General features: G+C 41.2%; 1 protein-coding gene and 1 non-coding gene across 2 annotated transcripts; both read left to right on the forward strand.

Moving 5' to 3' along the window:
• Positions 1-1,236: 1,236 nt before the first annotated feature.
• QPCT (glutaminyl-peptide cyclotransferase) lies at positions 1,237-25,437 on the forward strand. Its single transcript, XM_045884432.3, has 7 exons — positions 1,237-1,471; positions 8,042-8,188; positions 14,186-14,464; positions 19,680-19,856; positions 22,114-22,213; positions 23,580-23,696; positions 25,125-25,437. Exons 1-7 carry the CDS (start codon positions 1,349-1,351, stop codon positions 25,268-25,270), a joined length of 1,089 nt encoding a protein of 362 aa, XP_045740388.1. The 5' UTR covers positions 1,237-1,348; the 3' UTR covers positions 25,271-25,437.
• Positions 18,397-18,543, forward strand: LOC123852267 (U4 spliceosomal RNA). The gene has a single exon (XR_008506962.1). It is a non-coding gene; the product is annotated as a U4 spliceosomal RNA (small nuclear RNA).
• Positions 25,438-27,225: the final 1,788 nt, after the last annotated feature.

The following is a 27,225-nucleotide window of genomic DNA, read 5'->3' on the forward strand; positions in this document are numbered from 1 at the left end:
GCTTAAGCAGCAAGAGAGGAAACATACTGGGAGATGTGGCAGTGGTTTTGTTCTCAATATTATACTAACAGAAAGTTCTGAAGTGGTCTGATTATTAGAAGAACTGCCCCTGAAGGTAATAAAGAATTTATTTTTAAGCCTGAAGATTTTAATTGTCACTCAGAATTCTGAGACATGAATAGGATTAGTGATTTTGAACATAAACAGGAAAGTAGGTACTCCATCCTGTCTTCCCCTGTAGCTCCAGAGGAGGGCAGAACAGTGGATTCCCAGGCCTGCCCTGTCTTTGAAACTCACTCTTAAGAGTTTAGGAGACAGAGTGGGTGAGTCTTTTGGCCAACTCCATTACCTTCAGACCTTCCATCTCTGGGAAATAAGTCTGTTTCAGTTTCCTTGCTTTGATTTTTCTAGGATCTAATATGTTACTAGGAGATGACTCAGGCAGACCATACCCTGATCCTCACTGTCTGGAAGAAAAAGAGGATGGTGAGGTAATTGAGGTATGTGACCACATACCTACAGACAAAATTGAGATATTGTTGTATTTTTTTCTAGGATTATCTTGAGAAAACTGATCTTCGATGTTACAAAGTAAATACAATTGTGCTTAGGTTTTCTTTTGGGAGGTATGCACTGGAGAAGAGGACTATCTAAAGAGCCACTGCGAACATTTTCAGATAATCACTTCGACCATCCCTCGCGGTTGGGGAGTATGATGTGCATACGGCAGGCAAGGCAATTATTTGTGAGAAAAAGAAAAGATATGCTGGGCTGTTATAAAGGAAATACTTTGAGGGTTTCTAGTTCAGGCTTCGTGCAGGGGGAGTCTCAGTTTGCTTGTCTGTGAAGTGGGGTTAATACGTACCCCACGTGGTTATGAAGATTACAGAAGGGACATCAGAAGAGCCAGGCACCTAGGACAGGGCCTGGTACAGAAGTATTCAGTAAACGTCGATTCCCTATGGGAAAACACTTCATAACCACACAGGGTCTGATGAACCCTCTCTCTCCCCTTTCAATTAATTCCCAGTTACACGGCCCTGGGGATCATAAAAAATGCCTCTTCCCTGTCTCTCCTCTCCAGGACAAGGCAGTGGCCCGCTCCCGTCCCTCCGTTCCGAAGCTTCTGCCTCCCAGGACAGCCCAGCCCCCCGGGGTGCGAAGGTCGAGGGTGGGCGGAGGAGAGCTGCGTCCTCGGCCTGCGCAGCGCAGTGGGGAGGGGACCCGGAGGCGATGGGGAGGCGGGCGCAGTCGTCCCAAGGGTGGAGAGGGGGGACGGCGAAGGACGCGCGTTCCCGGGCTCGTGACCGCCGGGGCCAGAGGAGCCGGCGCGCAGACAGTCTCGGAGATGGCAGGCGGCGGGGACCGGCGCGTCATGGACACCCTCCACCTGCTGCTGCTGGTGGCCGCCCTGCCCCTGGCGGCCCGGGGGCTCAGACACCGAGGCTCGTTGGACTGGATCCAGGAGAAGGTGAGCGGCTGCCGCTGCGTGACCGTACCTGCGCGGCTGGTGCGGCGTGCGGGCACGCGGGGCCGGGAGACCCCACCTTGGCAGGGTGGGAGGCGCGCAGAGCCGCGCTCGCCGGCCCAGGCAGCCGTGCCCGCAAAGGGCACCCGGAGGAATCGGGGCCCTGAGTCCTCGTCGGGCTGCCCCACTGGCCCCGGGGCTGCTTTGGAGACGCCACGGGAGCAGAGTGATGTCACCAGCCTCCCCTCGGCTGCGGTCTGATGCGGGCGGCGATAGGCACAGGAAGTGTGTCTAGCCGGCGGCGGCCGAGCGCGGAGGTGGGGGCGCTTCGCCGCGCCGCCGCCCACTCGGGACCCCGGAGGCCGGCGGCCGCGGGGGTGCCGGGCGCGCCTGGGGTGTGCTCAGCGCCCCCCCACCGCGGCATCCGCGGACGCCCTTGGGACGTTGGAGTTTCCGTGCAGTCTCCGGACAGATGTGTGTTACCGTTTGTTTTAGGTATTTAAGCGCAGCTGCTCTAACTGGAGACCAGCTTCACTTTAAAAAATATATATATATACACATATATATTTTTTTCTTAAAAGAGAATAAATGCAGTTGTCAGAGCGATGGATCTAGTTGTGGGTGAAAATTCATATAAATAACTTAGGTTGTAAGTTTCCTCTGTGTGAAGTAAATAGGTTCAAAGTTACTTCCTTTTTCTCACAGTTTTGAAATCAGGACATTGCTAGGGAATTATGCATACGTTAATGGTATTGGAGTAAAATGGTTTGCTTTTAAAAATACTAAGAAAAGGGGCGCCTGGGTGGCTCAGTCCTTAAGCGTCTGCCTTCGGCTCAGGTCATGATCCCGGGGTCCTGGGATCAAGCCCCGCATCGGGCTCCCTGCTCCGCGGGAAGCCTGCTTCTCCCTCTCCCATTCCCCCTGCTTGTGTTCCTGCTTTCGCTGTGTCTCTCCCTGTCAAATAAATAAAATCTGGGCGCCTGGGTGGCTCAGATGGTTAAGCCTCTGCCTTCGGCTCAGGTCATGATCCCAGAGTCCTGGGATCGAGTCCCACATCGGGCTCCCGGCTCAGCGGGGATCCTGCTTCTCCCTCTGACCCTCTCCCCTCTCATGCTGTTTCTCTCTCGCTCGCTCTCTAAAAAATAAATAAAATCTTTAAAATAAATAAATAAATAAATAAAATCTTTAAAAAAAATACTAAGAAAAGCAGTAAAGGGTTGTACACTTTGACAGTGTTGTGGAACAGATCTTTTAAATGCTTACGGTATGCTTGTATTTCCTGACACGGTGGGAAAACAGGGCACACTGGTGAATGCACCGGCCCTGTCTGGGTCACATGCAGACTTGCACGCAACCACCCGCATGTGTATATGAATAGCCCACTTCAGTTCTCTGTGTTGTTTCCTTTGCTTCACCGTTTAGACGGCACAGCGTGCCCCCGCTTACACATGGAGACCACCAGCCACAGGGACCCTGGAGAGGATGTGGGAAGGCAACTCAAGAATAACTGCATTAGAAGAAAAACTTTCCATGGGCGTTCAGTGGGAGTAACGTCCTTTAAGGGACATTGAGTCCCATACTTAAATCCTTTTCTTCTCCACTTCACCCTGAGTACCTTCCTGGTCAGAAATTGGGAAGGGGGCACTAATAACCAGAATATGGAGCCACACCAAATGTGTCTTTCTGATTCATCTAAATGGGTGAATAAGTAAGATGGGAACTGTTTGAATGAGCTGTTCTTTAGGAATCATTTGGAGGCAAGATGCATTTGTAGGTGGGAGAAGGTGTTGGATTCTGGACACGTTTTGAACTAATGAGAATTTAACTTTGGAGAAAAGTCTTTTAAAGCATGAATCCCTTTTATATTTATTTTAAGAAGCTTCTAATCACTGTTCTACTAGAAAGCTGGATGCTTTCAAACGGCATAAGCAAATGAAGCGAATGGCAAAATCAGCCATGACAATTCCCAATTTCTGGTCCCCTCCTCCTGTTTTCTGTAGGCCTACATAAAGTCCTGCAGGTGGCTGGTACAGTTTCAGCCTGGGAAATGAATTGGTCCATACTAAAATACACGCCTTCCTGCTATATATGGCATTTAATTATTTTAGTCATTGAGGTACACTGGTCTGCCAAAAGGTGAGGTTTAGTAAAGAAAACATTGATTCTGAAATCGTTTTCTTTGCTTTGAACTAAAGGTGTGTCTCTTTCAGTGGCATCTAGAATGTAAAAACTACTTGATGGTTGAGTTCAGAGGACTATGATTTGGTTATTTGAAATCTGCAGACATTTTCCCATTTTAATTTAATTTTAAGCCTGAAGATTTTAATTGTCACTCAGAATTCTGACACATGAATAGGATTAGTAATTTTGAACATAAACTGTTCAGTTAGTGAAGGAGAGTGGGACTGGTGGAAGGGTTGGGGGGCCAGAGGAAGAGCTTATTTCCCTTTTTCTGGGTTATAGTGGACCCTAAATAGAATTCCAAAATAGATAGTTTGTTTCTGGAAACTTCTCTCCTATTTCCCCCCTTTCCTGATCTCCCTCCTGGAGCTTAAAGGTTATTATTCTGGGGGTTGACCATATTCCCAAACTACTTCTCCGGAATCCTGTCCCAACTTTGATCCTCAACCCTGTTTCTTTGGTACAGATCCATTCTTTTGGTACAACCTTGTCAACTGGCTATTAAAAGGAATCTCATTAAATCAGTCCTCTCTTAGGTGTGAAAGACTGATGACTGTTAGGAAGTTTGCATATTTTTTTTAAAGGAAGCTATTAGTTAAAAAGTATGGCTTCTATTGAAATCTCCCAATTATAAAGTTAGCATGCTTATTTTAGAAAATTAGGAAAATAATAATAATCACCCATAATCCCACATTCAGAGATAATTGCTGTTAACCATTTTGGTATTTTTATTCCTAGTCTCTTTCTCTTTCTCTCTCTCTCTCCCCCCTTCCCTCTTTCTTTCTATACATATATATATATATATATATATATATATATCATATTCATATGAACACACATACACATGTGTATATATGATGTGTATTTTTATTTATAGAAATGGATAACAATTATACCAATCTTGTAGGTTTTTATGAGAATAGAGCTATCCATGTAAAGCATTTAGCACCTTGCTGCCCTATAGTAAATGCTCAATAAAGACTAATTGTTTATTTTTAAAATAACACACACAAATAATTCTTTCATACCAGAGATTATGCTGCATATATGGTTTTATATTTTATTAAGTCACTTAAAATTATGAGTATCTCCTTGAGCCAGTAAAATTCACTGAAATAATCACCTGATGATTGCAAAATCATCCATATTCTATAATTTATCCTCTTATTGTTGGATATTTAGGTTGTTTCCAAACTTGCTCTGTCATAAAGTTGGGAACCAATGTATTTTAATTGGTAGAATCTTCCTTTATTATAACAAAGGTGAACATCTCAAGTAATATTGGATGTGGAGGGACAGATTTTTTGAACAGAGGAACCGTATATGGGAGGGTTGGCCTCCCCTGGGGGTCCCTCTCTGGGATCATCTCTGCACACTGTTACTGCTGTCTTCAGCACTTCCCATTGTTCTGCTTCTGGAGTTACACATATTCTGAAAGTTTTTAGGGTTCCCCTCTTCCATGGTTTTAAAGTCCTTAACCATTCACTGTTTTACCTGCCATGATTCCTAGGGAAACAGCAATGGAGACTCCAAGGCAGGCACGAGGAGGGCAGTGGTAGGCGGGACATTGGTGGGGGGAGAAAGACAAAATGTGCCATTTTTGAGCTTCTACCACCTGGCGAGTAAGTACTATGACGTCCTTACAGATCATTAAGCCTTTCCTAGTCACAGCCAGTAAGTCAGGGACCTGGGATTTGACTCTGAATTGTCAGTTCAAAGCCTACAGGTGCTTTTCTTTTAGGTAGAGGACTCCTTGCATTGAAAGAAGACAGAACTTTATCTTACTCGGTTCTCAACTTTTCCACAACTGCATTTGTCATGTCAGAGGAATCGGACACACTGGAAGGATTTCTGTAAATGCTGGCTGGGTTGAATCTACCGGTACACACAGGAGTGAATCTGAGTGCTGTCTGGGAGACACTCATATGGGATGAGAACTGGAATTGAAATTGCTGGACTTCTATAATGATCTCCCTTTAATTCAATGGCATGGGACCTCAAATCCCCTTGCAAGTGGGGCCAACTCTACAAATTATGTAATTAAACCCCTCTTTGGCCTGGCACCATGTGATTAGTCTAGAGGAGATGTTTCAGGATATCTGGTTCACACTTCTCTAGCTAAAAGATTCTTGTCACCCAAAGCAGACTTACTGTCCTTTCTGCCTGGCTGAAAAGACAAGGCAGGGGCTGTAATAGAGACTTGTTCCTCTGAGAATGCCTATACCAAAGAAACTTGTCTATGTGCCTTTTAAGTGAAATAAGCCTAGACTAACTTGGGATTTGCATTTAACACTGGGCTTAACACTGTTTTTGCCTCATTTACTTTCCTCATGTCCAGCCCACACTTTCTTTCCAGGTTTCTCCTCTCACTCCTTCCTCTTATCTCCACATAGATTGTTATATTTCCTGGGTTCTGAGAGTGAGGCTCCATGAAAGCTGAATGGGCACCATTTTGGTCGGAAGAGTCCAGTCTTTATAACTGCTTGTACATTTAACTGATTTGATATTTTTAATGCTCATTTTACTTTATTATTATGTAGACACAGGCTTAGTGAAGACAATTTCAGAGAGACCTTTCATCTGTCAATTCCTTATTTGATGACCACACCCAGTATTGACTGAGTACTCAGTACGCCCCGGGGTGCCATGTGGCTGCAGGAGGGACTAGGATATAAAGACAGTCCTTGCCCTCGAAATCAGATGTTAAACAAGTCAACACACAGGAAAGTGGTCTCCAAGTCATAACCTGAGTAAGCAGGAGAGTCAGGTGAAGAGGGAGGAAAAAGCCTGCAAGCTGGAAGTCACCGCAGGTGCAAATGCTGTGACAGGGCAGAGTCTCCCACTGTTTTGGGACCGGGAAGGAGGCCAGGGCGACTGAAGCATGGTGAGCTGGGGTGAGTGGCCCTGCCTGGGGGCGGCGAGGCAGTAGGAAAGACCAGACAGGTTCCTGTCGGCCTGCTTAAGTAGTAATTAACCATAGATGTCATCCCACTTCTTGCCTCCAGTTCCTTCTTTGTCCTTTTCACATTTCTGTTGTTTTGTCTGTTAGAGTCAGCTTTCTTCCCAAAGTGCTGTTTGAGAGCTAACTTAAGGACTGCGATCCTGAATGTAGCAAGGAATTTAAAGGCTGCTGCGACAAATTTATGCAAGAAATATATTTAAAAATATATTATCAGTAAACAAAGACAAACCTTAAGAGGTTCAGCACAGCATCCATATTTGGGATTACCTCCAGGGTAATAAGGCAGAGAGGCAGGGAGGCAGGGAGGCAGAGCAGAAGGGCACGGGACTGGGAATCCACGAAATCCAGATATTTTCATTGACTTACCTGGAGCTCTCCTACCACCTTGGGAAAATCATCTGGTCTCTATGAACCTCAGTTTCCACTGACATAAATCCAGGAGGTTGGACTAGATCATCTCTAAGTCGTCTTTTCAGCTCTAAATTCTATACCTCTTTTGTATTTGATAGAAGGTAACAGAATGACAACTTGTTGAATGTTTACTATGACAGCTTACATCTATTAGCTCACTTAATTATAATTACTCTAGGAAGTAGGTGATATTGCCTCCATGATGATGAGAAGCATGTATGTAATTTTAGGTTTTCTAGTAGCTACATTAAAAAAGTAAAAAGCAATAGGTGAAATTAATTTTAATAATATGTTTTATGTAACTCAATATATGAAATTTCAATATGTAATCACCATAAAACTTATCAATGGGATATTTTTTCTTTTTTTTATTATTCAAAGTCTTTGAAATCTAATGTGAATATTACAGTTCAACTAGCTACATTTCAAAAGCTTAGTGGTCATATGTGGCTAGTGGCAACCATACTGGACAGTGAAGATGTAGCTCAAATTCCTTTATTAGTTTTTTTGAAGGGAATGAGAAGTTAAGGGACCTACCCAAAGTCATACAACCTATAAATGACAGCCAGACACTCCAAGACAGTGCTTCTTCTAGAATGCCACATTGCCTTTTATAAAGCCATTGTGCTAACAAAGTATAATTGTTCTGTTGGCTGCAGTTTTGTAAATGTTGGGTTTTCTTAAGAATAGGAGATCAATAATTGATATTTTAAATCTTAGTTTTACAAAGCACTTGTACTAAAATGATTAAAAGTTACACAGAAAGTGCCAAATACTAATTCTCAGGTTCAACGCATTACGTTCATTTTGTTTTTAAAATAAGCTGCCCAAACAGTGTAACTCTCTAGATCTGAGGGGCCAGTTTTAGAGTTGAGTAGTTTAATTTGCTTTATGACATAAGAGCTATCTTTTCAGTCTGACGTTCAAAGGAAATAGTTCTCTATTGCAAATGTCTCAGGGTTAAATCTTGACCATTTTATGAAATGACAGCCAGTTAAATGATGTTATTCAATCCTCAGTATTATCACCAACCAGCCATTTTGAACTCATCGTCTCTTCGACAAGTTGCAGAAGGCACCAATATTTCTGAAATGTGGGAAAACGACTTACAGCCATTGCTGATAGAGCGCTATCCCGGATCCCCTGGAAGCTATGCTGCTCGCCAGGTAAGGATGCAGCGCTCGAACGTGAAGGTTGTTGAACACTTTGCTTTCTTTTCTTTTCTTTTTTTTAAGATTTTATTTATTTATTTGAGAGAGAGAGAATGAGAGACAGAGAGCACATGAGAGGGAGGAGGGTCAGAGGGAGAAGCAGACTGCCCGCCGGGCAGGGAGCCCGATGTGGGACTCGATCCATGGACTCCAGGATCACGACTTGAGCCGAAGGCAGTCGCTTAACCGACTGAGCCACCCAGGCGCCCGAACACTTTGCTTTCACATGAGAGATATGACACATGTCCCAAGTTCTGAGTTGTCTGATACTCAGATCTGTCATCTCATCTTATTATTCACCAAAATGAGCAACCCAGACAACCAAACAACTGAGAGTGAATGCCTGTTCTGAGTGCTACCTGTTAATCTAAATCAATTTATGTGTGCAATCTCTGTCGGGGTACAGTAGGAGATAACGTACTAAGTATTCAACTCTTGGTCGTTTCTACAACACACCCCTAGGCACCCAACCACGTTTTCTTGGACCCTAACCTCCCCCTAAACAGCCCTAGGAGGTTCTTGCCTGAAAATTCTGTGCCAAGGGTGAGTTACTGTCCTATCAGGGCCTTCATTCCTCGTGGGACATTGTATTCTCCCTGGAGGGAAAGTTGAGATCAGTGATAAGCTATTTGTACCAGTGTAGTGATTCTGAAACTTCGGGCTCTAACCCTTGTTAAAAAAAAATAGTAAAAAATTTTTTAAAAATTACATTTTATACACACAAACATAAAAATGATTTAAATGACACAAAAGTCCCATGAAAAAAAAATCGGCACTCTTCCTACCTGCGTTACCTGTGATTGACTCTGATATTGTTAATTCTACTTTACTAGCTGTTTGGTTTTATTTTGTTTTTTAATGCTGGTCACGACCCAGTAAACTGATTTCAAGATCCACTGATTTTTACCATTGCAGTTTGAAAGACACTGCTATAGAGAGTAAATAAAACCATAGCTGGGCTAGACCTTGAATGTCTCTGCCTCCTTAGCGCCAGTCTGAAGTGATCTGATATCCTACCTCTGAATGTTTTTTTCAAAATAGCCCCATTTCAAGGGGCAGCTCGAGAAAGAATGGGGAGTGACTGGCCCCTCAAATCCTCCTCTGAGAGTACTCCACCTGCCTAATTCTCCAGGCAAAAGACCTTGGCACCCCACTTCTGTGCTAGAGCGATACCTGCAAGATCCAGCAACACAGCTGCTGGGCTCATCCTTTTGTGCCCAGTATATGGCTCCTGCCTTTTGTGTCTAGCCTACATAGCCATTGTCATTGCTCCATTAGGCTCCTGCCTTCCAAACGGCACCTGTTTCTCCTAAGGAATTAGACGGTGGAGACCCAAAGAGCACCTTAGTTCTTTCTAACCTTTAGGCAGAGCAAGGAATAATAATGATGATGGCTGACTTTCATGGAGCACTGTTTTTTTTTTTTTATCAAGCACTTTATGGAGTTCTTTGCATGGATTTTCTCATTCGGTCCTCACACAACAATGCTGTCATGTGGGTACTATTATTATCATAGTGCTACAGATTGAAAAGGCATGAGATTTAGGTAGATGAGTTAACTTTTTCAGAGTTATACACATAGTAGTGATGAGACCAGAATCTGGATCCAAGTCTGCTTGACTTCACTATCACTAAAGAGCAGGGGCTAGGAGGAACGAGCTCTGGAGTGTGTGTTCACAGTCTCCAGCTTTGGATCTTCTCTTGCCTGAGTTGGAGAATGAGACACATACCATTCATTTCAGTGATATTCCCTGGGCCTTAGCTCCCGAGCATTTTCTTAATGGAAGCCCAAGACGCTTATGGGGGCTTTCCAAAATCCTCAGTTCCTCATTAGAAAAAAAAAAAATTAGGTCTATAGATTCACTCATTCAATTCAACTTTTTTCATTTCCCCATACCATTTGATCAGAAGACTCTATATACCCAGAAACATTTATGAATACTTCAGACCTGAGGGTCCTTGCCTGTAGGCTTTAGAAATCCATAAACTCAACAAATATTGCTATTTGGATATGTATTTAGCTTTCGACAGAATATATAGCATAAATAATACACATAGACACTGTTGTGATTTAAAAATACATTAAATTGACTGAACCCATGACACTTTCCATGCCGTATGGGGTGGAGGCAAATGAGAAGTTTATTGACAGTATTTTGGAATGTGCTGGGACCTGTTTGCTGGGCTGCTTATGCATTTTCTAGCTCATGTGGCAGTAATCTGAACAGGATGGTTATGGTAGAAATGTCACTTGAGAGATTCAATTTTGTAATTTTTTGAGAAGAAAATCACCATGAATTTTTAGAGAGCTGTCCCCTAAGCTGTGAAAGATAAAATGTGTCCGCTTTAGAAGATGAGGTACATGATATTTAGGTTATGATGAGGGAATTATGCTAATGGATTCAATTTGACCAGGATCAGTACCTGTCACTCAGAACTAAGTTCAAACACGAATGGTGGAAAATCTACTTTTTTTCCTGAGACTTTTTTGAGCACCTGATCAGATGTTTTATCATTTATAGAGTTTCGGGTTTATAACTAGAGAAGACTCTCAAATCTAAAGATACGTGGACTTGGTATAAAGTTGATTATTGTGTTGACCTTTGCAGTTATCAATAAAGATATGCTTTGCTATAGATTCTTTTTCAGAGAATAATATGGGAACAATGTCCCGTAGTCTTCATTTTTTTAAGGGGGCGGGGGCAAAGGGAGAGGAAAAAGAGAGAATCCCAAGTAGACTCCACACTGAGTGCAGAGCCCAATGCGGGGGCTCAATCTCACAACCCTGAGCCGAAATCAAGAGTCGGATACTTAACCAACTGAGCCACCCAGGCGCCCTCCATAGTCTCCATTTTTATTGCCCCTGATCAATGAGCCTAAAGATACCTATTGGATTTTTAGAATATATATTTTTAGGAGAGATTTTATTTGTAAAATAAATAGTGAAATTTTGGGGTATTTCAGTGACTTCTCTCTGAGCTGGGAATAAAAAATGGTTTAAAAATCAGGATGATAAAATCTCACTAAGGAGCAAGCCAGAAACTTTGCCTAAAAGAGGCAAGCTAGAAACCTCAGGGCTAAACCCCCCCTATAGATGAACAGTACATCTGAGAAGCTGAAGCTGGGCTTCTTTAGCTGAAAGTATGGATATCCCTGGGTTAAGGATCTTGGGCGGAGAGTGTTCAGCGCGGAGCCGGAGAGACTTATATGTGTACCGTCCAAGAAGGAATAGGTACCCTGAAGTCCCCGGTGGCAGAATTCAGCATCCTGACAATGATCTGTTTGTAGACTTTGTGCAAATACTGTAGAATCTGCTTCCTCCAAACAAACAAACCTGGTCTACTACTATCATTGTTTCTTGGAACCTGGAAATGAGAATTTAAATGAAATTAAATTAGACCCAGAACCATTCACTAATGTTAACCTAAAATTCCCAGGCCTGCCCCCCATGCTGAAAGTAGAGTGTCCTATTTATGTCTTTCTCTCTTTTCCTCTCTCACTCTCTGTCTCTCTCCTTGTCTCTACCTTTATCTTTGTATCCTTTTTGGCTCTATGCAATGTTTGTCTATCTCTGTCTGCATCTCTCTCTGTCTGTATCTATCCATCTCTATCTCTCTTCATCTTTCTTTTTCTCCTTTCTCCACTCCAAAAAATAAATCAGTAATAATCCAAAATACAATCTGTGTCCTAAACTACATTTTGCACTCCTGGTGGGCCTGAGTTCTTGCTACCTGGCTTCAGGAAGCACTCCCTGCTTAGGGCATTCTAGAGAGCAGAACAGTAATTTTGGGAGCCTACTCTAGAGAATTGCAGTGGGAACTTGCAGATTAAGGCTGAAAGCCAAAAGCACAGCAAGGGATATTGGTGACCTAATTAGAGTATGGAGCCAATTCGATTGTTTATAAAGAAATTCGTTGCTAAGATAATTAAATATTTTTACTGCATAAAAAAGTTTGCTTCAGGGAGAACTCTTCCAGGGGCATTTGCTGATGCTTTTGTGGATTTTAGTGTCAACATAAGGTATCAGAAATTATGTCCACAACCTGTTTAGGAGTTGAGAAATGAGTTTGTGTGTGAGACCTTAGCTGAACAAAGCTAACAGATATATATATTTTTTAAATCTCAATTCATTTTTGTAAGCATACAGGCTGCTATTGGTTTTGGAGTAGTTCAGCATCTGGATACCAGATGTTTTGGAGTATAATGCCTTTTTTTTTTTAAGATGACCCTTTTTATGGAAAAAAATTTCTTTTCCTTGAAGTCTAGGAATAACTATTTTCATATTCTGTGGAAAGCTTATCTGAGGTGCACAGTGATTTCTCTCTATTCAAACTACCAATGTTTAATATCATCTACTTTTATGTATTCCCACTGAGACTAACTTATTAGTTATAATCAGCCCATATGTAGTGATAGCTTACTGTGAGCAAAGCCCCGTATTAAGAATCGTGGATGAAAAAACAAAGTGAATGAGATGTGAACGATGATTTCAAAAAGGTTAGAAACATTTCATTTTTATTACTTAAAAAAAGAACTTGTAAACTTGAAATCAAAAAGGTAAGGGACTCCACCAAAGTCCACCACACTAAAGAAAGCAGGGAGTGAGAATCAGGGGACTGTTTGCTTATTTGGCTTTTGCAGCGTTGAGTGGAGAATCACTGTTCTCTCTCTGGTTTGGTTATTTTCCTGGAAGCTTTCCTGCCACAGTTTTTCCAAAGCCTTTGCTTTTGTGTCATGTCACATTGGTTACGACAGGCCACACAAGAGTTGGCTGCGCTGGAAAATCTTGTTAATTCCTTGGGGGGGGGAGCCCCCCAAAAAACAAACAAAAAAAAGACAAAACCCTTCCATTCTTTTCCAGTTATTATGAGTTATTTATCACCTCAAAGTCCATCCCTACTGGATGTTAATTGTGGAACAAATTGCCAGTTCTGGAGATGGTTAGTTTTTCATTTGATGTTTTAAACCAATCCTTTCAGGCAAACTTACAAAGATGTATGCAATATTTCAACATAAAATAAAATAAATGAAACCTACTGAGAAAAATGAGGTGAAGGGAAAATGGAGGTGGGAAGGGACAAGGGAACAGCAGTGAGCTCACCATAGCTCCTCACACCACACATTCTAGACTCTTCAGGAAGACACTGCCAGACTCAGAAGCAGTGTTTCTTTTCCATCTGCAACCTATCAGCTACCATTTGCTGTTCTTGCCCTCAAAGAGCTGAGGGTAGGAGTTGAGACCTATAGGATCTTAGTATATCTGACTTCTCAAAATGCCTTCTTAGCCTCCTGAAATATTGCAAGTGGACTTTAATACGTACTGAATTCTACTGACATGTAGAAATGACGCTGCTTTATTGTTAAATGAGAATAGCGAGGGGCAGAATAATGTGTAATGTAGGTTCTATTCCTATAAAAGCATGTACCCCTTCGCCAATTACGTGTTTGTGTGCTAGTATATGTTCACATAAACAATAAGAATAGTGTGGAAAGATATACATCAGACTAATGGGGCGCCTGGGTGGCTCAGTTGGTTAAGCGTCTGCCTTCAGCTCAGGTCATGGTCTCATGGTCTCAGGGTCCTGGGATTGAGCCCCGATGTCAGGCTCCCTGCTCAGCGGGGAGCCTGCTTCTCCCTCTCCCTCTGCCCCTCCTCACTCTCTTTCTCTCTCTCTCAAATAAACAAATAAAGTCTTAAAAAAAGAGAAAGATACACATCAGACTATTAACATTGGTTAATACTAACAATTGATTGGGATTGCTTTGCAGGGTGACGATTAGGGGAAAGGGAGAGGGATAACTTTTCCTTTAATCATCCTTGCTATTAATTCTGTAACTATGTATTGTGCTTTTAACTTGAAAGGCATCACATAAAATTAAAAAAAATATATATTTATATAGTTAACCAATGGAAACTGTCCAGATCTGAAATTTTGGTTTTTCTTTTGATCAGCACATCATGGAGAGAATTCAGAGACTTCAAGCTGACTGGGTCTTGGAAGTAGACACCTTCTTGAGCCAGACACCCTATGGGTACCGGTCTTTCTCAAATATCATCAGCACCCTCAATCCCAGTGCTAAGCGACACCTGGTCCTCGCCTGTCACTACGACTCCAAGTATTTTCACCCTTGGGACAACCAGGTGTTTGTGGGAGCCACTGATTCAGCCGTGCCATGCGCAATGATGCTGGAACTTGCACGTGCCTTAGACAAGCAACTCCTTTCCTTGGAGGTATTTGTTTCCTCCTCGTAGATTCTTGGATAAAACACATTAGAAGAACTCAGAGTGAATTCTAGAATCCTTGGGGGGCAGTAAGAAGGCCATTTAGAAATGTAGACTTTCAGGACATTTTGTACTAATTTGTTGCAAAACGATGTGAGGTTGAATGAATATTAATTGGAAGATTACACTATGACACACGAAAGTGAATTTATTCACTGGCACTTGATTGCTTAATTTGGCATACATATTAAATGAAATGCCACATTTCTTTGCCATAAATGAAGCAGGTGGACGTTTGGTACAGGCGTATATATGAGAAGTATGTTTTTTTCTTCTTGTTTCTGTAGCCGTGAAACATCACAACCTTCTAATCTGAGAGATGTGGCTCTTGAGTTGGGGGAGGGGGCCGCTGTAAAGTGGTGCTGAGAGTGGGTAATTCAGACATATCAAGATGAAAAGCATGGAGCAGAAATGCATTATTGTTATTATCTGTGAATCTCGGCTCAATTTTATGTAGCATAGTAGAGCTTTTGTTATGTTCTCAGTTCAAAATACTTCTGGGACTCTCAGATGTTATTTCAGTCCCTGTTCTTAAGGGTATATTGGAAAAAAGTGCTAAGCTAGATGAAGACATTTTGTTCAGATATCACCCATAACCAAGTAAATACAACAAAGCAAAAACAAAAATCTTGGTTCGCAGGCAACAAATACCTCTTTTTCTCCCTCAGAGCTTTATGAAGGGGCCAGCCTTTGCTACAATGGGGGTAAAGAAGTAAAAGGTTTATCTTGTAATGGAAGTAATAGAGATATTGGATCTATTTTTGCTGGATATGCTGAACTTGAAGAAAGCAAGAATTGTTTGTAACCTCTCCGCATCCTTTTCACCATTTTTTGTTTTGTTTTGTTTTGTTTTGTTTTGTTTCTTGAACCTTCTATAATGTCTTTGTCTCATTCTCTGCTCTGCTTTCAACTAGTACCTTTCCCCAGCAATTGGGTGAGAGAGTTCAGAAGCTGATATAAAAGTTTAATTTTTCATGTTTGCATTCTAGGGTAAGGACTTTAAGTGAAAGGCATAGTCTGTATAGTGGGTGCGTTTTCTCTGGGTGAGCTCCTTTGCCTTTTTCTATGTAGTTCATACCTGCTTTTCGTGACTTGAAACAGAAAGGGCTGAGTGAGTTGTTGGTTGGACATCCCCATTTTAAAAAATACACATGCATTCTCTTAATTATCCTTTCTCATAGAAGTAGCAGTGATGTGGACAATTAAAAAAAAAAGGACTAGTTTTAATTGAAATGTGAAGAGTACCAGATTCATTTTTCCAGTCGTATTTTAACTAAACTTGTATTAAGGAGTTGTTTTAGTTCTTCAGCTGTCATGGATTGGGTAGGTGGTAGTGGAATGTGACGTGGGAGAGGACAGGAGAATAGACTGGATTATGGCTCCAACTCTGTGCAACCCTCCAGTGGTAAGATTACAGTTAGACATTCCCATCTTTTGCCTTCCCAGTGTAGCAGGTTCTAGGTTCTCATTCCTTGACTCTGGACTTGGTTGTTTGATTGTCTTGGCCAATGGGATGCTAGTAGATGTGACAAAAACAAGAGACTGGAGATGAGCTTGTGTAATGGGGCTTGATCTCTCGTGTCTTTGCCATAAGGGCATGCCCTGGTTGGCCTGCTGATCCTCTGGGGAGGATAAGACATGTGGAGCAGAGCCAACCTTAATGATGGCATGGTGAGGCAGAGCTCCTCCAACTAAACCCAGCCTAGATCAGTTGTCCCCCAGCTGATCTACAGACCCAGGAGGACACATGAGTGTTGCTTTAAGCCCCTGAGTTTGGGGTGGGTTTTTATACCTTATTATTGCGGCATTAGCCTTGGATGGGGAAAGACCACGATAATTCACCTACTTGTTGACCCTGGCAACTAGACATTTATCACAGTACCATGAAGGACTGAAGGACCTTCACAAATCAGGCTACACAGATTTTCCCAGCTCCAAGACTGTGTTACCAGAAATCGAGGGCCACAGTTATTTTCCTGCTAATCCTGAACAAAACAAAAAGAGCAGGGTGCCTCATAGGACTCAGGATCATTGTCTACACAGTCTACTCTTGTCTTAATGATTGGAACAGAAAGTAAACCATTGTACTGACCACTGGAGTCACTCAGCTGTTGAAATTTCAGTGAGGCACCTGAACATTTAAGCCTACAAAGTATGAAAGCTACCTGCTTTTGCTTCTGCCCTGGGCATAGCGGAATGTCTCTGGTCCCAGGCAATTTATTCTGCTCTGGTATTTCATTATTATGCTCTCTGGTTTGGAGCTAGAACTTTGGAACCAGTCAAGGCCCTTTAAACAACTGGAAACTTAGCATGTCTCCATTGAAGTATGTACCTTACACCTTTTGCCGATGAGAAAATCTGTTTAATTACTTAGTAGTTATTAAAACCTGAATACGTATGTATTGTACAGACAAATACATCCTGTGCTTAATGCTGTCAGGAGTTATGGAGAGACTCAGAGTGTAGTAAATTATCCTTTTCTTGTCGTCTAATTAAGGAGCAATATTAAAACAATTGCAATGATTAACATACAAAGATAACTTAGTTTTCGGATGATAAAGACATTTTTTTCCATCTTAGGAAATCACCCTAAAACAATCAGGAAAATTCCATCTTTGAAGAAACTAGGGAACATGTGTTAATGGGAACCACAATATGAAGACAGAAGGTAAATGGAGAAATGGCAAATGACATATTTGAGTAGAGAGAAGTCATTCCCCAGAGTGAGGAGGAAATGGAGAAGTCAGTGGTCCCCTGACAAAATCCTGGAGTGGCTCAGGAATTAGTGGAGAAAGTGAGGGAAGTAGAAGTAAGGCTGGGGCGGGGGGCAGCATTTATAAGTCCGCACAAAGAGCACTGGGATATGTAGAAAAATACCAACTGGGCACCCGATTGCCCTGCAGTGAAGCCAACCAATCTGTGTCTCTAATCAGTGTTTTAGTACATTATTCTTTACTTTTTTAAAGATTTATTTATTTATTTTTAGAGAGTGGTGGGGAGAGGGGCAGAGGGAGAAAATCTCAAGCAGACTCCCCGCTGAGCACAGAGCCCAACATGGGGCTCAATCCCATGACCTTGAGATCATGACCTGAGCTGAAATCAAGAGTTGGATGCTCAACCAACTGAACCACCCAGGCGCCCCTAGTACGTTACTCTTTAATATGAATGAACACAGAGGACGACCAGACATTGGAGGAGAGTCTCCAGCATGAAAGAAAGGGAGTAAAACAGTATGAATTGAAAAATGAATTCAAAGGAAATAAAGCACAAGGAGCAGGAGATAACTTAAGGGACACTGTTTTAAATATCCTTAGAAATTAAAAAAAAAATTAAAAAATAAATATCCTTAGATAAGACGAGACATGATATCCATAACAGATTAGGGAGATCTCAGATTCCGTTCAGTCTGATGGGAGCATATCCCCAGTACTGTGCTGAGGTGGAGAGAGTGAATGGTTGTATATTTTTCTCCAGGCAGGTCTGCTGCATGCAGGCATAAAGTAGGCAGAAAGTTGGTCTAAAGGTTATATTTTTGCCATGTGAGCTTGACCAAGGCAGAGAGATGCCAGGGAGTTGAGGATGTATGCAAAGGAGTGGTTAGAATGATTGTGGAACTTAAGCTGAATATGGAGTGAAGGACTTCATGGGGTTGAAGGACTGTGAACAGGTGAAGGATTCAATAGATCAGGGATTCCAGTGGGGCTGGAGGACTGTGGAGGGTAGGGTACCAGAAGGACTCATGTGAAAGGAGAGGAGACAGTGAAAAGTATAAAATCAAATGGGAATCCTAGTAGCCCTTCGAAGTTCTGCTCAAATATTGACTCATAATGTCTTCCTTGACACCCCAAGGATTTGACCTCTCATTCTTTTTTTTTTAATTTAGCTTTGCACAGTGGCAGTATCGTAGCCAATGAGGTTTATCTGAGGTGCAATTATTGCTAATTGAAAATTTTTTTTTAATTTTATTTTTTATTTTAGTCATCATACATTACATCATTAGTTTTTGATGTAGTGTTCCATGATTCATTGTTTGCATATAACACCCCGTGCTCCATGCAATACATGCCCTCCTTAATACCCATCACCAGGCTAACCCATCCCCCTCCCCCCCTCCCCTGTAGAACCCTCAGTTTGTTTCTCAGGGTCCATAGTCTCTCATGGTTCATCTCCCCCTCCAATTTCCCCCCCTTCATTTTTCCCTTCCTACTATCTTCTTCTTCTTTTTTTTTTTTTAACATATAATGTATTATTTGTTTCAGATTGACCTCTCATTCTATCCAATTCCCAGAAAAGTTTTATGTTGCATCTGTGACCCTTGGCACACTTTGTCCTGTTCACATATTTGTTTTATCTTTCCTGACCCAATTGACGTGTAGACTCCTTCAAAGGAGAGGCTGTAATTATTATTCTTTGAGTCCCTGTTGCATTCCTAAGGCAGATCCTTGAACCTAGATTCAGTGAAAAAATTACAGACTCAAATAAAGTGGGAAGCAAGGAAGATTTGCAGTTGTTTCAGGTTGTGTTCCCTGGGACGCACACTGACGTGGAGTTTAGCATTTAGGTCCTTTCTGAGGGAGTAGCCCTGGTTTAACAGCTGCAGCAAGGAGGGGAGAGAAGTGGGATTAGGCAGAGGGAGAAGTCAATCCTCCATGCAGGTTCAACAATAGGCTCAGCCAACCCTGGGGAGCTCTGGAGGTGGAATGGTCCTATAGAACCTGTAGGACCTGCTTAGATCAGTCATTGGATATAGGACACCCCCAGGGCTGAGGCAGTCCCTAAAAGGACTAACAGCTGAAGACCTGAAGACAGTTCTTCTGGTGGCAGGGGCAACACACCCTTCTGGAAGGAAACTGGGTGTGTATCACCTTGTCCACAATGACAGTTTCACAGTTTCAAATTTCTGTAAGGAATTAGAAAACATATAAAACTTCTGTATTCAGAGAGAGTGGGGAAAAGTGAAATTTACATGGGTGAAGACTGTGGGAAATGGGATGATTTTTGGAGGTGAAGTGGTACAAAATCCATTTTGGCAATCTTCACCTGCTTTGGTATCTTCCTTTTCTTCGTGGCCTATTTGTCTTTTTGCCGGGTTAATAGGAAACCATGCTGTTTTTTTAAATCCTCACAGTGTTTTTGCTGTCTTTTTACGATTCTTTTTTACCAGAATATTCCAGACTCCAAGCCAGATCTCTCATTGCAGCTAATTTTCTTTGATGGGGAAGAGGCTTTACTTCATTGGTCTCTTCGTGATTCTCTGTATGGGTCTCGGCACTTAGCTCCCAAGATGGCATCGACCCCGCACCCACCTGGAGCGAAAGACACCAACCAACTGCACGGCATGGTGAGTCTGGGGAATTCTCATGATGCTGCAGCTGCAGGCTCTGCCTCAAAGGAAACCAAAGCTAGCGCCAATTAAAGACCTAAAAATGCCACAGCATTCTTGGAGCAGAGTGTTTATTATAGAACATTCCTTGGCAAGCATTGGGCTTTTGAGGAATCCCAGAACTAAAAGGAATGAATGTGGGTTAGAAGTTATGTTTGACTGAGCATAATTAAAATGATGTAAAAAAATCAGATTAAGAAAACATCAGATTCAGTTCGGTCCAATGGGAGCACATTCCCTAGTTCTGTATAGAGATGGTGAGAGCAAATCCCTTCTTCGAGGCCTCTGTAAAGCCTGAGGAGGCTGGGGTCTTGGGAACTGGAGTGTGAGTGAGACATGGTATAGGGCATGGGAGTGAACTTCCTTGGTGTCCTCAAAGTGTTACAATGACTCCGAGTGTGTATGTGACATTGTGTCGGATGTGTTTTGGTCTAATATTGTTGCCATAGGGATGGAAATATTTTTGATGTTGCCTTAAAATCCTGCTCTTATTATCAAGTACTGGGTGCAACACATGGTTGCATTTTAATTCGCATTTCTGGGCCCACACTCCATCCCTAGTCCCTCACCTCACCTTTGAATTCTCTCCCTGCTCTGTTTCTTTTCCCATATTTGACCTCACGCAGTCTTACATTCTCACTAACCCCAGCTTGGAACCTCATGCTACCCTTGAGACTTCATTCATCCCTGTGCCTTCATCCATCCCTACCCTCACCCTACCTGTGAACTGAAAGCCTATTCCTAACTCCCTCCACGCATCCCTTTCCTTTGCCAGATCACTGACCTTTACCCTGTGAGTCCAGATGGCCACACTATATGTCCTCTGTGGCCCTAACACATCATGCCGGCATTCTCTCCACCTTGTTGTCTTTTGGCAGCTCATAATGGGGCCAAGGAGTATGGTTGGCTCCTCATTCAGTCCTTTGGACCAAGTGGCTAAAAAGCATTCAGAGGAGGAGGAGAGACCAGGTTGATCAGGAGGAGGAACAAAGTTATTTATCCGTCCAAATATATGAATCCATAGTTATGGTTAAGACCTTTTTTATTCCCAGAAAAAAACTCTTAGTAGCTTATCCAACCTTGTAAATATAGTCTTATTTCAAACAAACTTATTTTCCCTCAATGAATACATTTAATCATCATTCATGAGCTAATAGGTATTATGTCTTTAGAACCATAGACTCTGCAGATATTTATCTACTGTGTGTCAGGATCTGTGCTACATATCTACCCACATGTAATCTCATTTATATAAATCAGGAGTTCTTAATGTGGGGGTTAGTCTTCAGGGAGTCCTCAAACCTGCTGATGTTTTATGGCTCAAACCAGAAACATTGGAGTAATTATGGAGACTTATCATCAGAAGGGGCCTTTAAAAACCAGCAAGTTTGAGCCTCTGTTTGATGGAAAAGGAAATGGAGATCCAGAGACAGTAGGTCACAGAGCCCATAGTCAAGAAATGTTTCCTTTATGCTGCTTTGAGGAATAAATGATTACTACCCAAGTGCTTTCCTGTAGGGACCTGTAACATTTATAGACTATGGAGAAAAGGACTAATTAGAATGGAATAGAGAGGATTGGAATCCCATCTGAAAATAAAAAGTAAATGTATTCTTTTTTGATCTATAAAATATTATCTAAATGTCCTCTTTCTAATTTATCCTTAGTGATACCCTTTTGGGGTTACACATACAAAAAATCTATACTTTGCCATTTGTCCACATTGCATAAGCAAGATTTTTTAAAGTTCTTCAAAATATCTCCCTCTTCTACTCCGCCTGCTTGTGTTCCCTCTCTCACTGTGTCTCTCTCTGTCAAATAAATAAATAAAGTCTTTAAAAAAAGGGGGGGGGCACCTGGATGGTTCAGTCATTAGGCGACCTAATGACTCAGGTCATGATCCCAGGGTCCTGGGATCGAGCCCTGCATCAGGCTCCCTGCTCAGTGGGAAGCCTGCTTCTCCCTCTCCCACTCCCCCTTCTTGTGTTCCCTCTCTCACTGTGTCTTTCTCTGTCAAATAAATAAATAAAATCTTTAAAAAAAAAGTTCTTCAAAATAATCAGCTTACAATGTTATTAAACCTTTTGTTCATTTATAGAGCTCCCTGGATTATTCTTAATTGTTAAAATGTGGTTAGTTTTGACTGTTTTTTTCCATTGATGAATATGAAATGTATTTTGGTGATAGGGATTAAACAATTTTTTTTCTCTCTTAGGATTTATTGGTCTTATTGGATTTAATTGGAGCTCCCAACCCAACATTTCTCAATTTTTTCCCCAAATCTGCCAGATGGTTTGATAGACTTGAAGCAATTGGTAAGCACCACTGTCACTCCAGAGTCAACTTAGTTCCTTCCTATGGACACACACTACATTTTAAAATTTAAAATTTATAACAAAAAAAAAAAAAAAGAAAAAAAGAAAATTCAAAATCTATGACTTAAATATATGATTTGAAAATATACTTTGCTGGCTTTTTTTCTTGCTTTACTGATTAGTTTATTGTTCCTATTTATCTTTTTCAGTAGGCCCACTTTATTTCCCTGCATGAGACTGCATTTGGAACTGGAAACATACAAGGCTACATTTAATATTTGCATGTCCCTAGCAATGGTTTGAAAATATTTTCTCAGAGTCCTGTGTGCAGTGTATGGAATGCATGTCTAGGGAAAACTCCACTCAGAAAAGCATGCTGGCTATTGATGACTGTTATGATCCTTATGATACCAAAAGGCATTCTTTAATTTTTCATTCTTTTTTTTATCCCTGTCTTTGTCATCTTCTATTTCCTACCTTTTTCAGACATGATTTTCCTTTAAATCTATAACCATCTCAATTTTCTAAGGAAGTAAGAGATCGGAATGTAAGAGAAAGCCAGGATCCTTCAAAAGTCATTTAAGGGACAGTGTCGTGTTAGTTAAATGACAGTAGACTAGTCTGGACCAGGTCAAGCCAGGCCAGGCAAAGAAACAAAATATCTATGGCTCAAGAGAGAGAGATGTGGTGTTTGAAGAAGGAAAGGGGAAACAGCTTCTTTCCTTCATACTTGCACTACTCCTTCCTACCTCGTAACACACACACACACACACACAAACACACAGAGCCCATTGGCATCAGGGGGAGATGAAAATGAGATAGATCTTTAATGATAAATGATGAAATCCAGGCCAGAAGATCTGCTTTTGGGGCAAGAAACTTCAGGTTAGAATTCCTTAGTAGTTACATATACTTCCTGGAGTGGGATAGAATTGTATTTTTTCTAAGCAGCGGGGAAGAACACTACCCTCTCAATTCATACTTTTGCCATGAGTTTAGAATTTGCCAATATCCAAATCTAGAATATTATAAGAGAAACTTTTACCTGAGTCTCAGGCAAACCTGTGTCCCTCCCCCCCCCCTTTTCCTGTGGTTTCCTCATTCTCCATCTCTCCATTGTCCTACCCACTATCTACCTCTAAGGAGGTGCTTATGTGTAAAGCTAGAGCCCATGTGTGGTTTTTCTCTCCATGTATGTACCCAAGTTCAGCCCAGATGCTTATTGTCAGGGGTGTAGTTGGGCTCATGGCTGCATATTGTTTAAAAAGTGATGGCCACATGTGCTGAGAGTTCAAATTCCTTCTGCATTCTGAGCATTGTTCAGGTAAGAATTGATAATCATCTACTGTCTAATTGTCATCTGCAGAACACGAACTCCACAGATTAGGTTTGCTCAAGGATCACTCTTCGGAGAGGTGGTATTTCCAGAATTATGGTTATGGAGGTGTGATTCAGGATGACCATATTCCATTTTTAAGAAGAGGTAATGTGTGTGTATGTGCGGGCACATAGGCATTTTTTACTTACTGTATTTTGTGTATTTGCAACAATCTAGAAGAGTGAGGAGCCATTACATTTAATTACTCGATAGATTAAATCATCCACTAATCATCTCATGACTTCTATTTTTTCATGAAAGTCATTCCAAATCCTTAAGCCCCCACCCCCATTCCAGAATATTCATAAAATCTCATATTCTACTGACCTTGCTTTCTTATTCATAGAGTAAGATTATAGTCTTACATTTTATGTAACTCTGGTGTTTTTTGATTAATAGGGAAGCAATACCCTTGATGTCAATGGTGGAAGTCTAAATCAACTCAAGGGCTCTTGTAGTAGCCTCCCAATTGGTCTCTAGCTTTTGCTGTTGCTTCCCTATTCTTTACATAGAAGCTAGAGTTATCTTTTAAAAATGTAAATCAAATTATGTTTCTTCTGGAGGCCTGGGTGGCTCAGTCCATTAAGCATCTGCCTTTGGCTCAGGTCATGATCCCAAGGTCCTGGGATTGAGTCCCGCATCGGACTCCCTGCTCAGTGGGAATCCTGCTTTTTCCTCTGCCTGCCTCTCCCCCTGCTGTGCTTTCTCTCTCTCTTTCCCTTCCTCCCTCTCTGACAAATAAAGAAATAAAATCTTTTAAAAAATAATGTTTCTTCCCTGTTTTAAAGCTCTGGTGGCTTGCCATCATGTTGAATAAGACCCAAAGTCTTTACCATGACCTACAAATGCCTCCTTTTTCTGACTCTGTTCCTCGCCAACATCTCCTCCTGTCTTTCTCTCTAATTACTGCTCTGATCCAGCTACATTGTCCTCCTGCTGTTCCTCAAGCAGGCCAAACATACTCCTACCCCAGGACCTTTGCACTTACTAATCCTGCTGCCTGGAATGCTCATCCCCAGATCTTTGCCCAGCCTGCTTTCTCCTTTGTTGCATGTCTCTAACTAAATGTGAGATTCTCAAAGAGGACTTCCCTGACTTTAAATACATCTTTCTTGGCCCAGCTGTCTGCCCCTCATTCTCTATTCCCCTGCCTTGTTTTATTATTCTTTAGAATGCTTATCATTCTCTAGAATTACTTTTATATTTGTTTACTTGTTTCTTTCTTTACTGGAATGTAAGCTCTGTATGAGTAGGGCTTTGCCTTTTCACTGGTGAAATCTCAACATCTCGAATAGTGACCGTTACGTAGTAGGCACTTTAAAATTATTTACTGAATTAATAGACATTTGTTTAATGAATGAGTGGCTTTGGAGTAAAAGGGTAAAATACAAGGAAGTACATAGAAAATGCTGAATTATCAGCTGTCTTTATATGGTACCAAGCTCCCACTCAGACTTGTGCTTGAAGAACGATACTTTCTACTTTACTCTGTGGAAACACGCATTTAATTACCAGTTGGTTCTTTCTTATTAGGTGTTCCAGTTTTGCATCTGATCCCATTTCCTTTCCCTGAAGTCTGGCACACCATGGATGACAACGAAGAAAATTTGGATGAAACAGCCATTAACAATCTAAACAAAATCCTACAAGTCTTTGTGTTAGAGTACCTTCATTTGTAATATTCTGTCTTAGTTTATGGTAATTGTATCTAGTTTCACATTCAGATGTCAAGGCACAACTTAAAATAATCTCACTCCAGACAAATGTCATGTGGAACTTCCATCCTATAGATTCATTCTGTAGGTGTCTTTGAATATGTGATCAATAAATCCCTAGATTTACATCATGTCCTAAATTGCTCATTAATTTTCATCTAGAGATGAGGAAAGAAAAATGTTTAGGAAAGCAGAAAATAAGTATCTTTAGATAAGAAACTATGAAACTAAATCAGATTCATAGATACAGTATCATGGTCTTCCAAATAGTACTTAGATATGATGGCGATGTGCAATATGTAGCCTTGGTTTTATGGGTTTTTTTTTTTTTTTTTTTTTTTTACTTGAGAATCTCTCACTTATAATACAAAACAGAGATGTAGTTTGAGGACCTTCAAATTTCTTTGAGAAATCTTTGTAGGGTTTATTTCATAAAAATTAAATCAGAATTAAATGCCATGCCAACTTTTTTTACACATAAATGAAAAATTGTATAATTTATAGTTCTTTTGTAAAGATTTTATTTTGAGGGTGCCTGGGTGACTCAGTCGGTTGGCTCAGGTCATGATCTCAGGGTCCTGGGATCGAGCCCTGTGTCGAGCTCCTTGATCAGCAGGGAGTCTGATTTTCTCTCTCACTCTTGCTCTCGCTCTCACTCTCTCTCAGTAAATAAATAAAATCTTTAAAAAAAAAGAATAAAAGATTTTATTTTTAAGTAATCTCTACACCCAACATGGGGCTCAAACTTACAACCCCAAGATCAAGAGTTGCATGCTCTACTGACTGAGCCAGCCAGGCACCCTTTTAGTTCGATTTTGATAGAGTTTTATAAATTTAACATCTTTTTCTTAATTTTTTTTTAAAGATTTTATTTATTTATCTGAGAGAGAGAATGGGAGACAGAGAGCATGAGAGGGGGAGGATCAGAGGGAGAAGCAGACTCCCCGCTGAGCAGGGAGCCCGATGCGGGACTCGATCCCGGGACTCCAGGATCATGACCTGAGCCGAAGGCAGTCGCTTAACCAACTGAGCCACCCAGGCGCCCAAATTTAACATCTTTATTGTAAAAATAATATAGTCAGTAAGAAAAAACTGAAAATGGAGAAAATTATAAACTCATTATACTAACAGGATCGCCATTCAATCTTTAGCTTTTCCTCACATATTTTCAATGTAGGTTAAAAAAAACCCAGCATTATAATCAAACTGTATTTATAATATTCCAGCCTTTTTTTCCTGTTAAATTATATAATTACCAGACATTTATCTGCCATTCTGATCTTGGGTTGAAATGAATACGAGTGTGGCCTCCAGGGTTAATATTAAGGCAACCGTGGTAGTACAGTAATTTATGACAATTTTTGTGTAGTTAAGTTATATGATATTCACATTTGATTAATTATAGTATATTTCTTTCCAGAGATTCATGGAAGCAAAATTGTTTGGCTGGAAACATAGGAATTCATAGATTTTTTTCTTTAGCTATAGGAAACAATTATCTAGAAAACAAACTTGATCAGTTGAACATTTAGGAAATTGATCCTGCCATGTAGATGCAGTTAGTTGGGGATGCCGTTCCTCATGGGCTCCCTCTTCTGAGCAGACATTTACTGCATACTCACTGAACGAACGCGCTGGGGCCAGGTCTGCCAGGTCGGAGGTGAGACAGACCGGCCGAGTGGGGGAGCAATGACAGCTTTAGTTCAGCGACAAAGGAAGTCATAGGGAAAGGAATTGACTTTTTAAAGCCTTTTTTTCCATGTAAAAAAAAAAAGGATAAATATTTTTATCTATTGACTATATAAAATTATAGCCAGAATTTAATTAAATCATATATATCACATGTCTGTAATTTCATGTTGGTAAATTTCAAAGAATTGGATTTTTCTAGGATTTCTTTTTATTTTACAAATCTGCTT

The sequence above is a fragment of the Mirounga angustirostris genome, unplaced genomic scaffold (assembly GCF_029215605.1).
Source record: "Mirounga angustirostris isolate CCGP_5_RB_7025 unplaced genomic scaffold, mMirAng1.0.hap1 SCAF_10, whole genome shotgun sequence".
Lineage (NCBI taxonomy): Eukaryota > Metazoa > Chordata > Mammalia > Carnivora > Phocidae > Mirounga > Mirounga angustirostris.

Coding starts and splice junctions, on each gene's coding strand:
- QPCT (XM_045884432.3), top strand. CDS start 1,349: ATGGCAGGCGGCGGGGACCGGCGCGTCATGGACACCCTCCACCTGCTG. Junction 14,465..19,679: donor AGCAACTCCTTTCCTTGGAG/GTATTTGTTTCC, acceptor CTTTTTTACCAG/AATATTCCAGACTCCAAGCC. Junction 23,697..25,124: donor TATTCCATTTTTAAGAAGAG/GTAATGTGTGTG, acceptor CTTTCTTATTAG/GTGTTCCAGTTTTGCATCTG.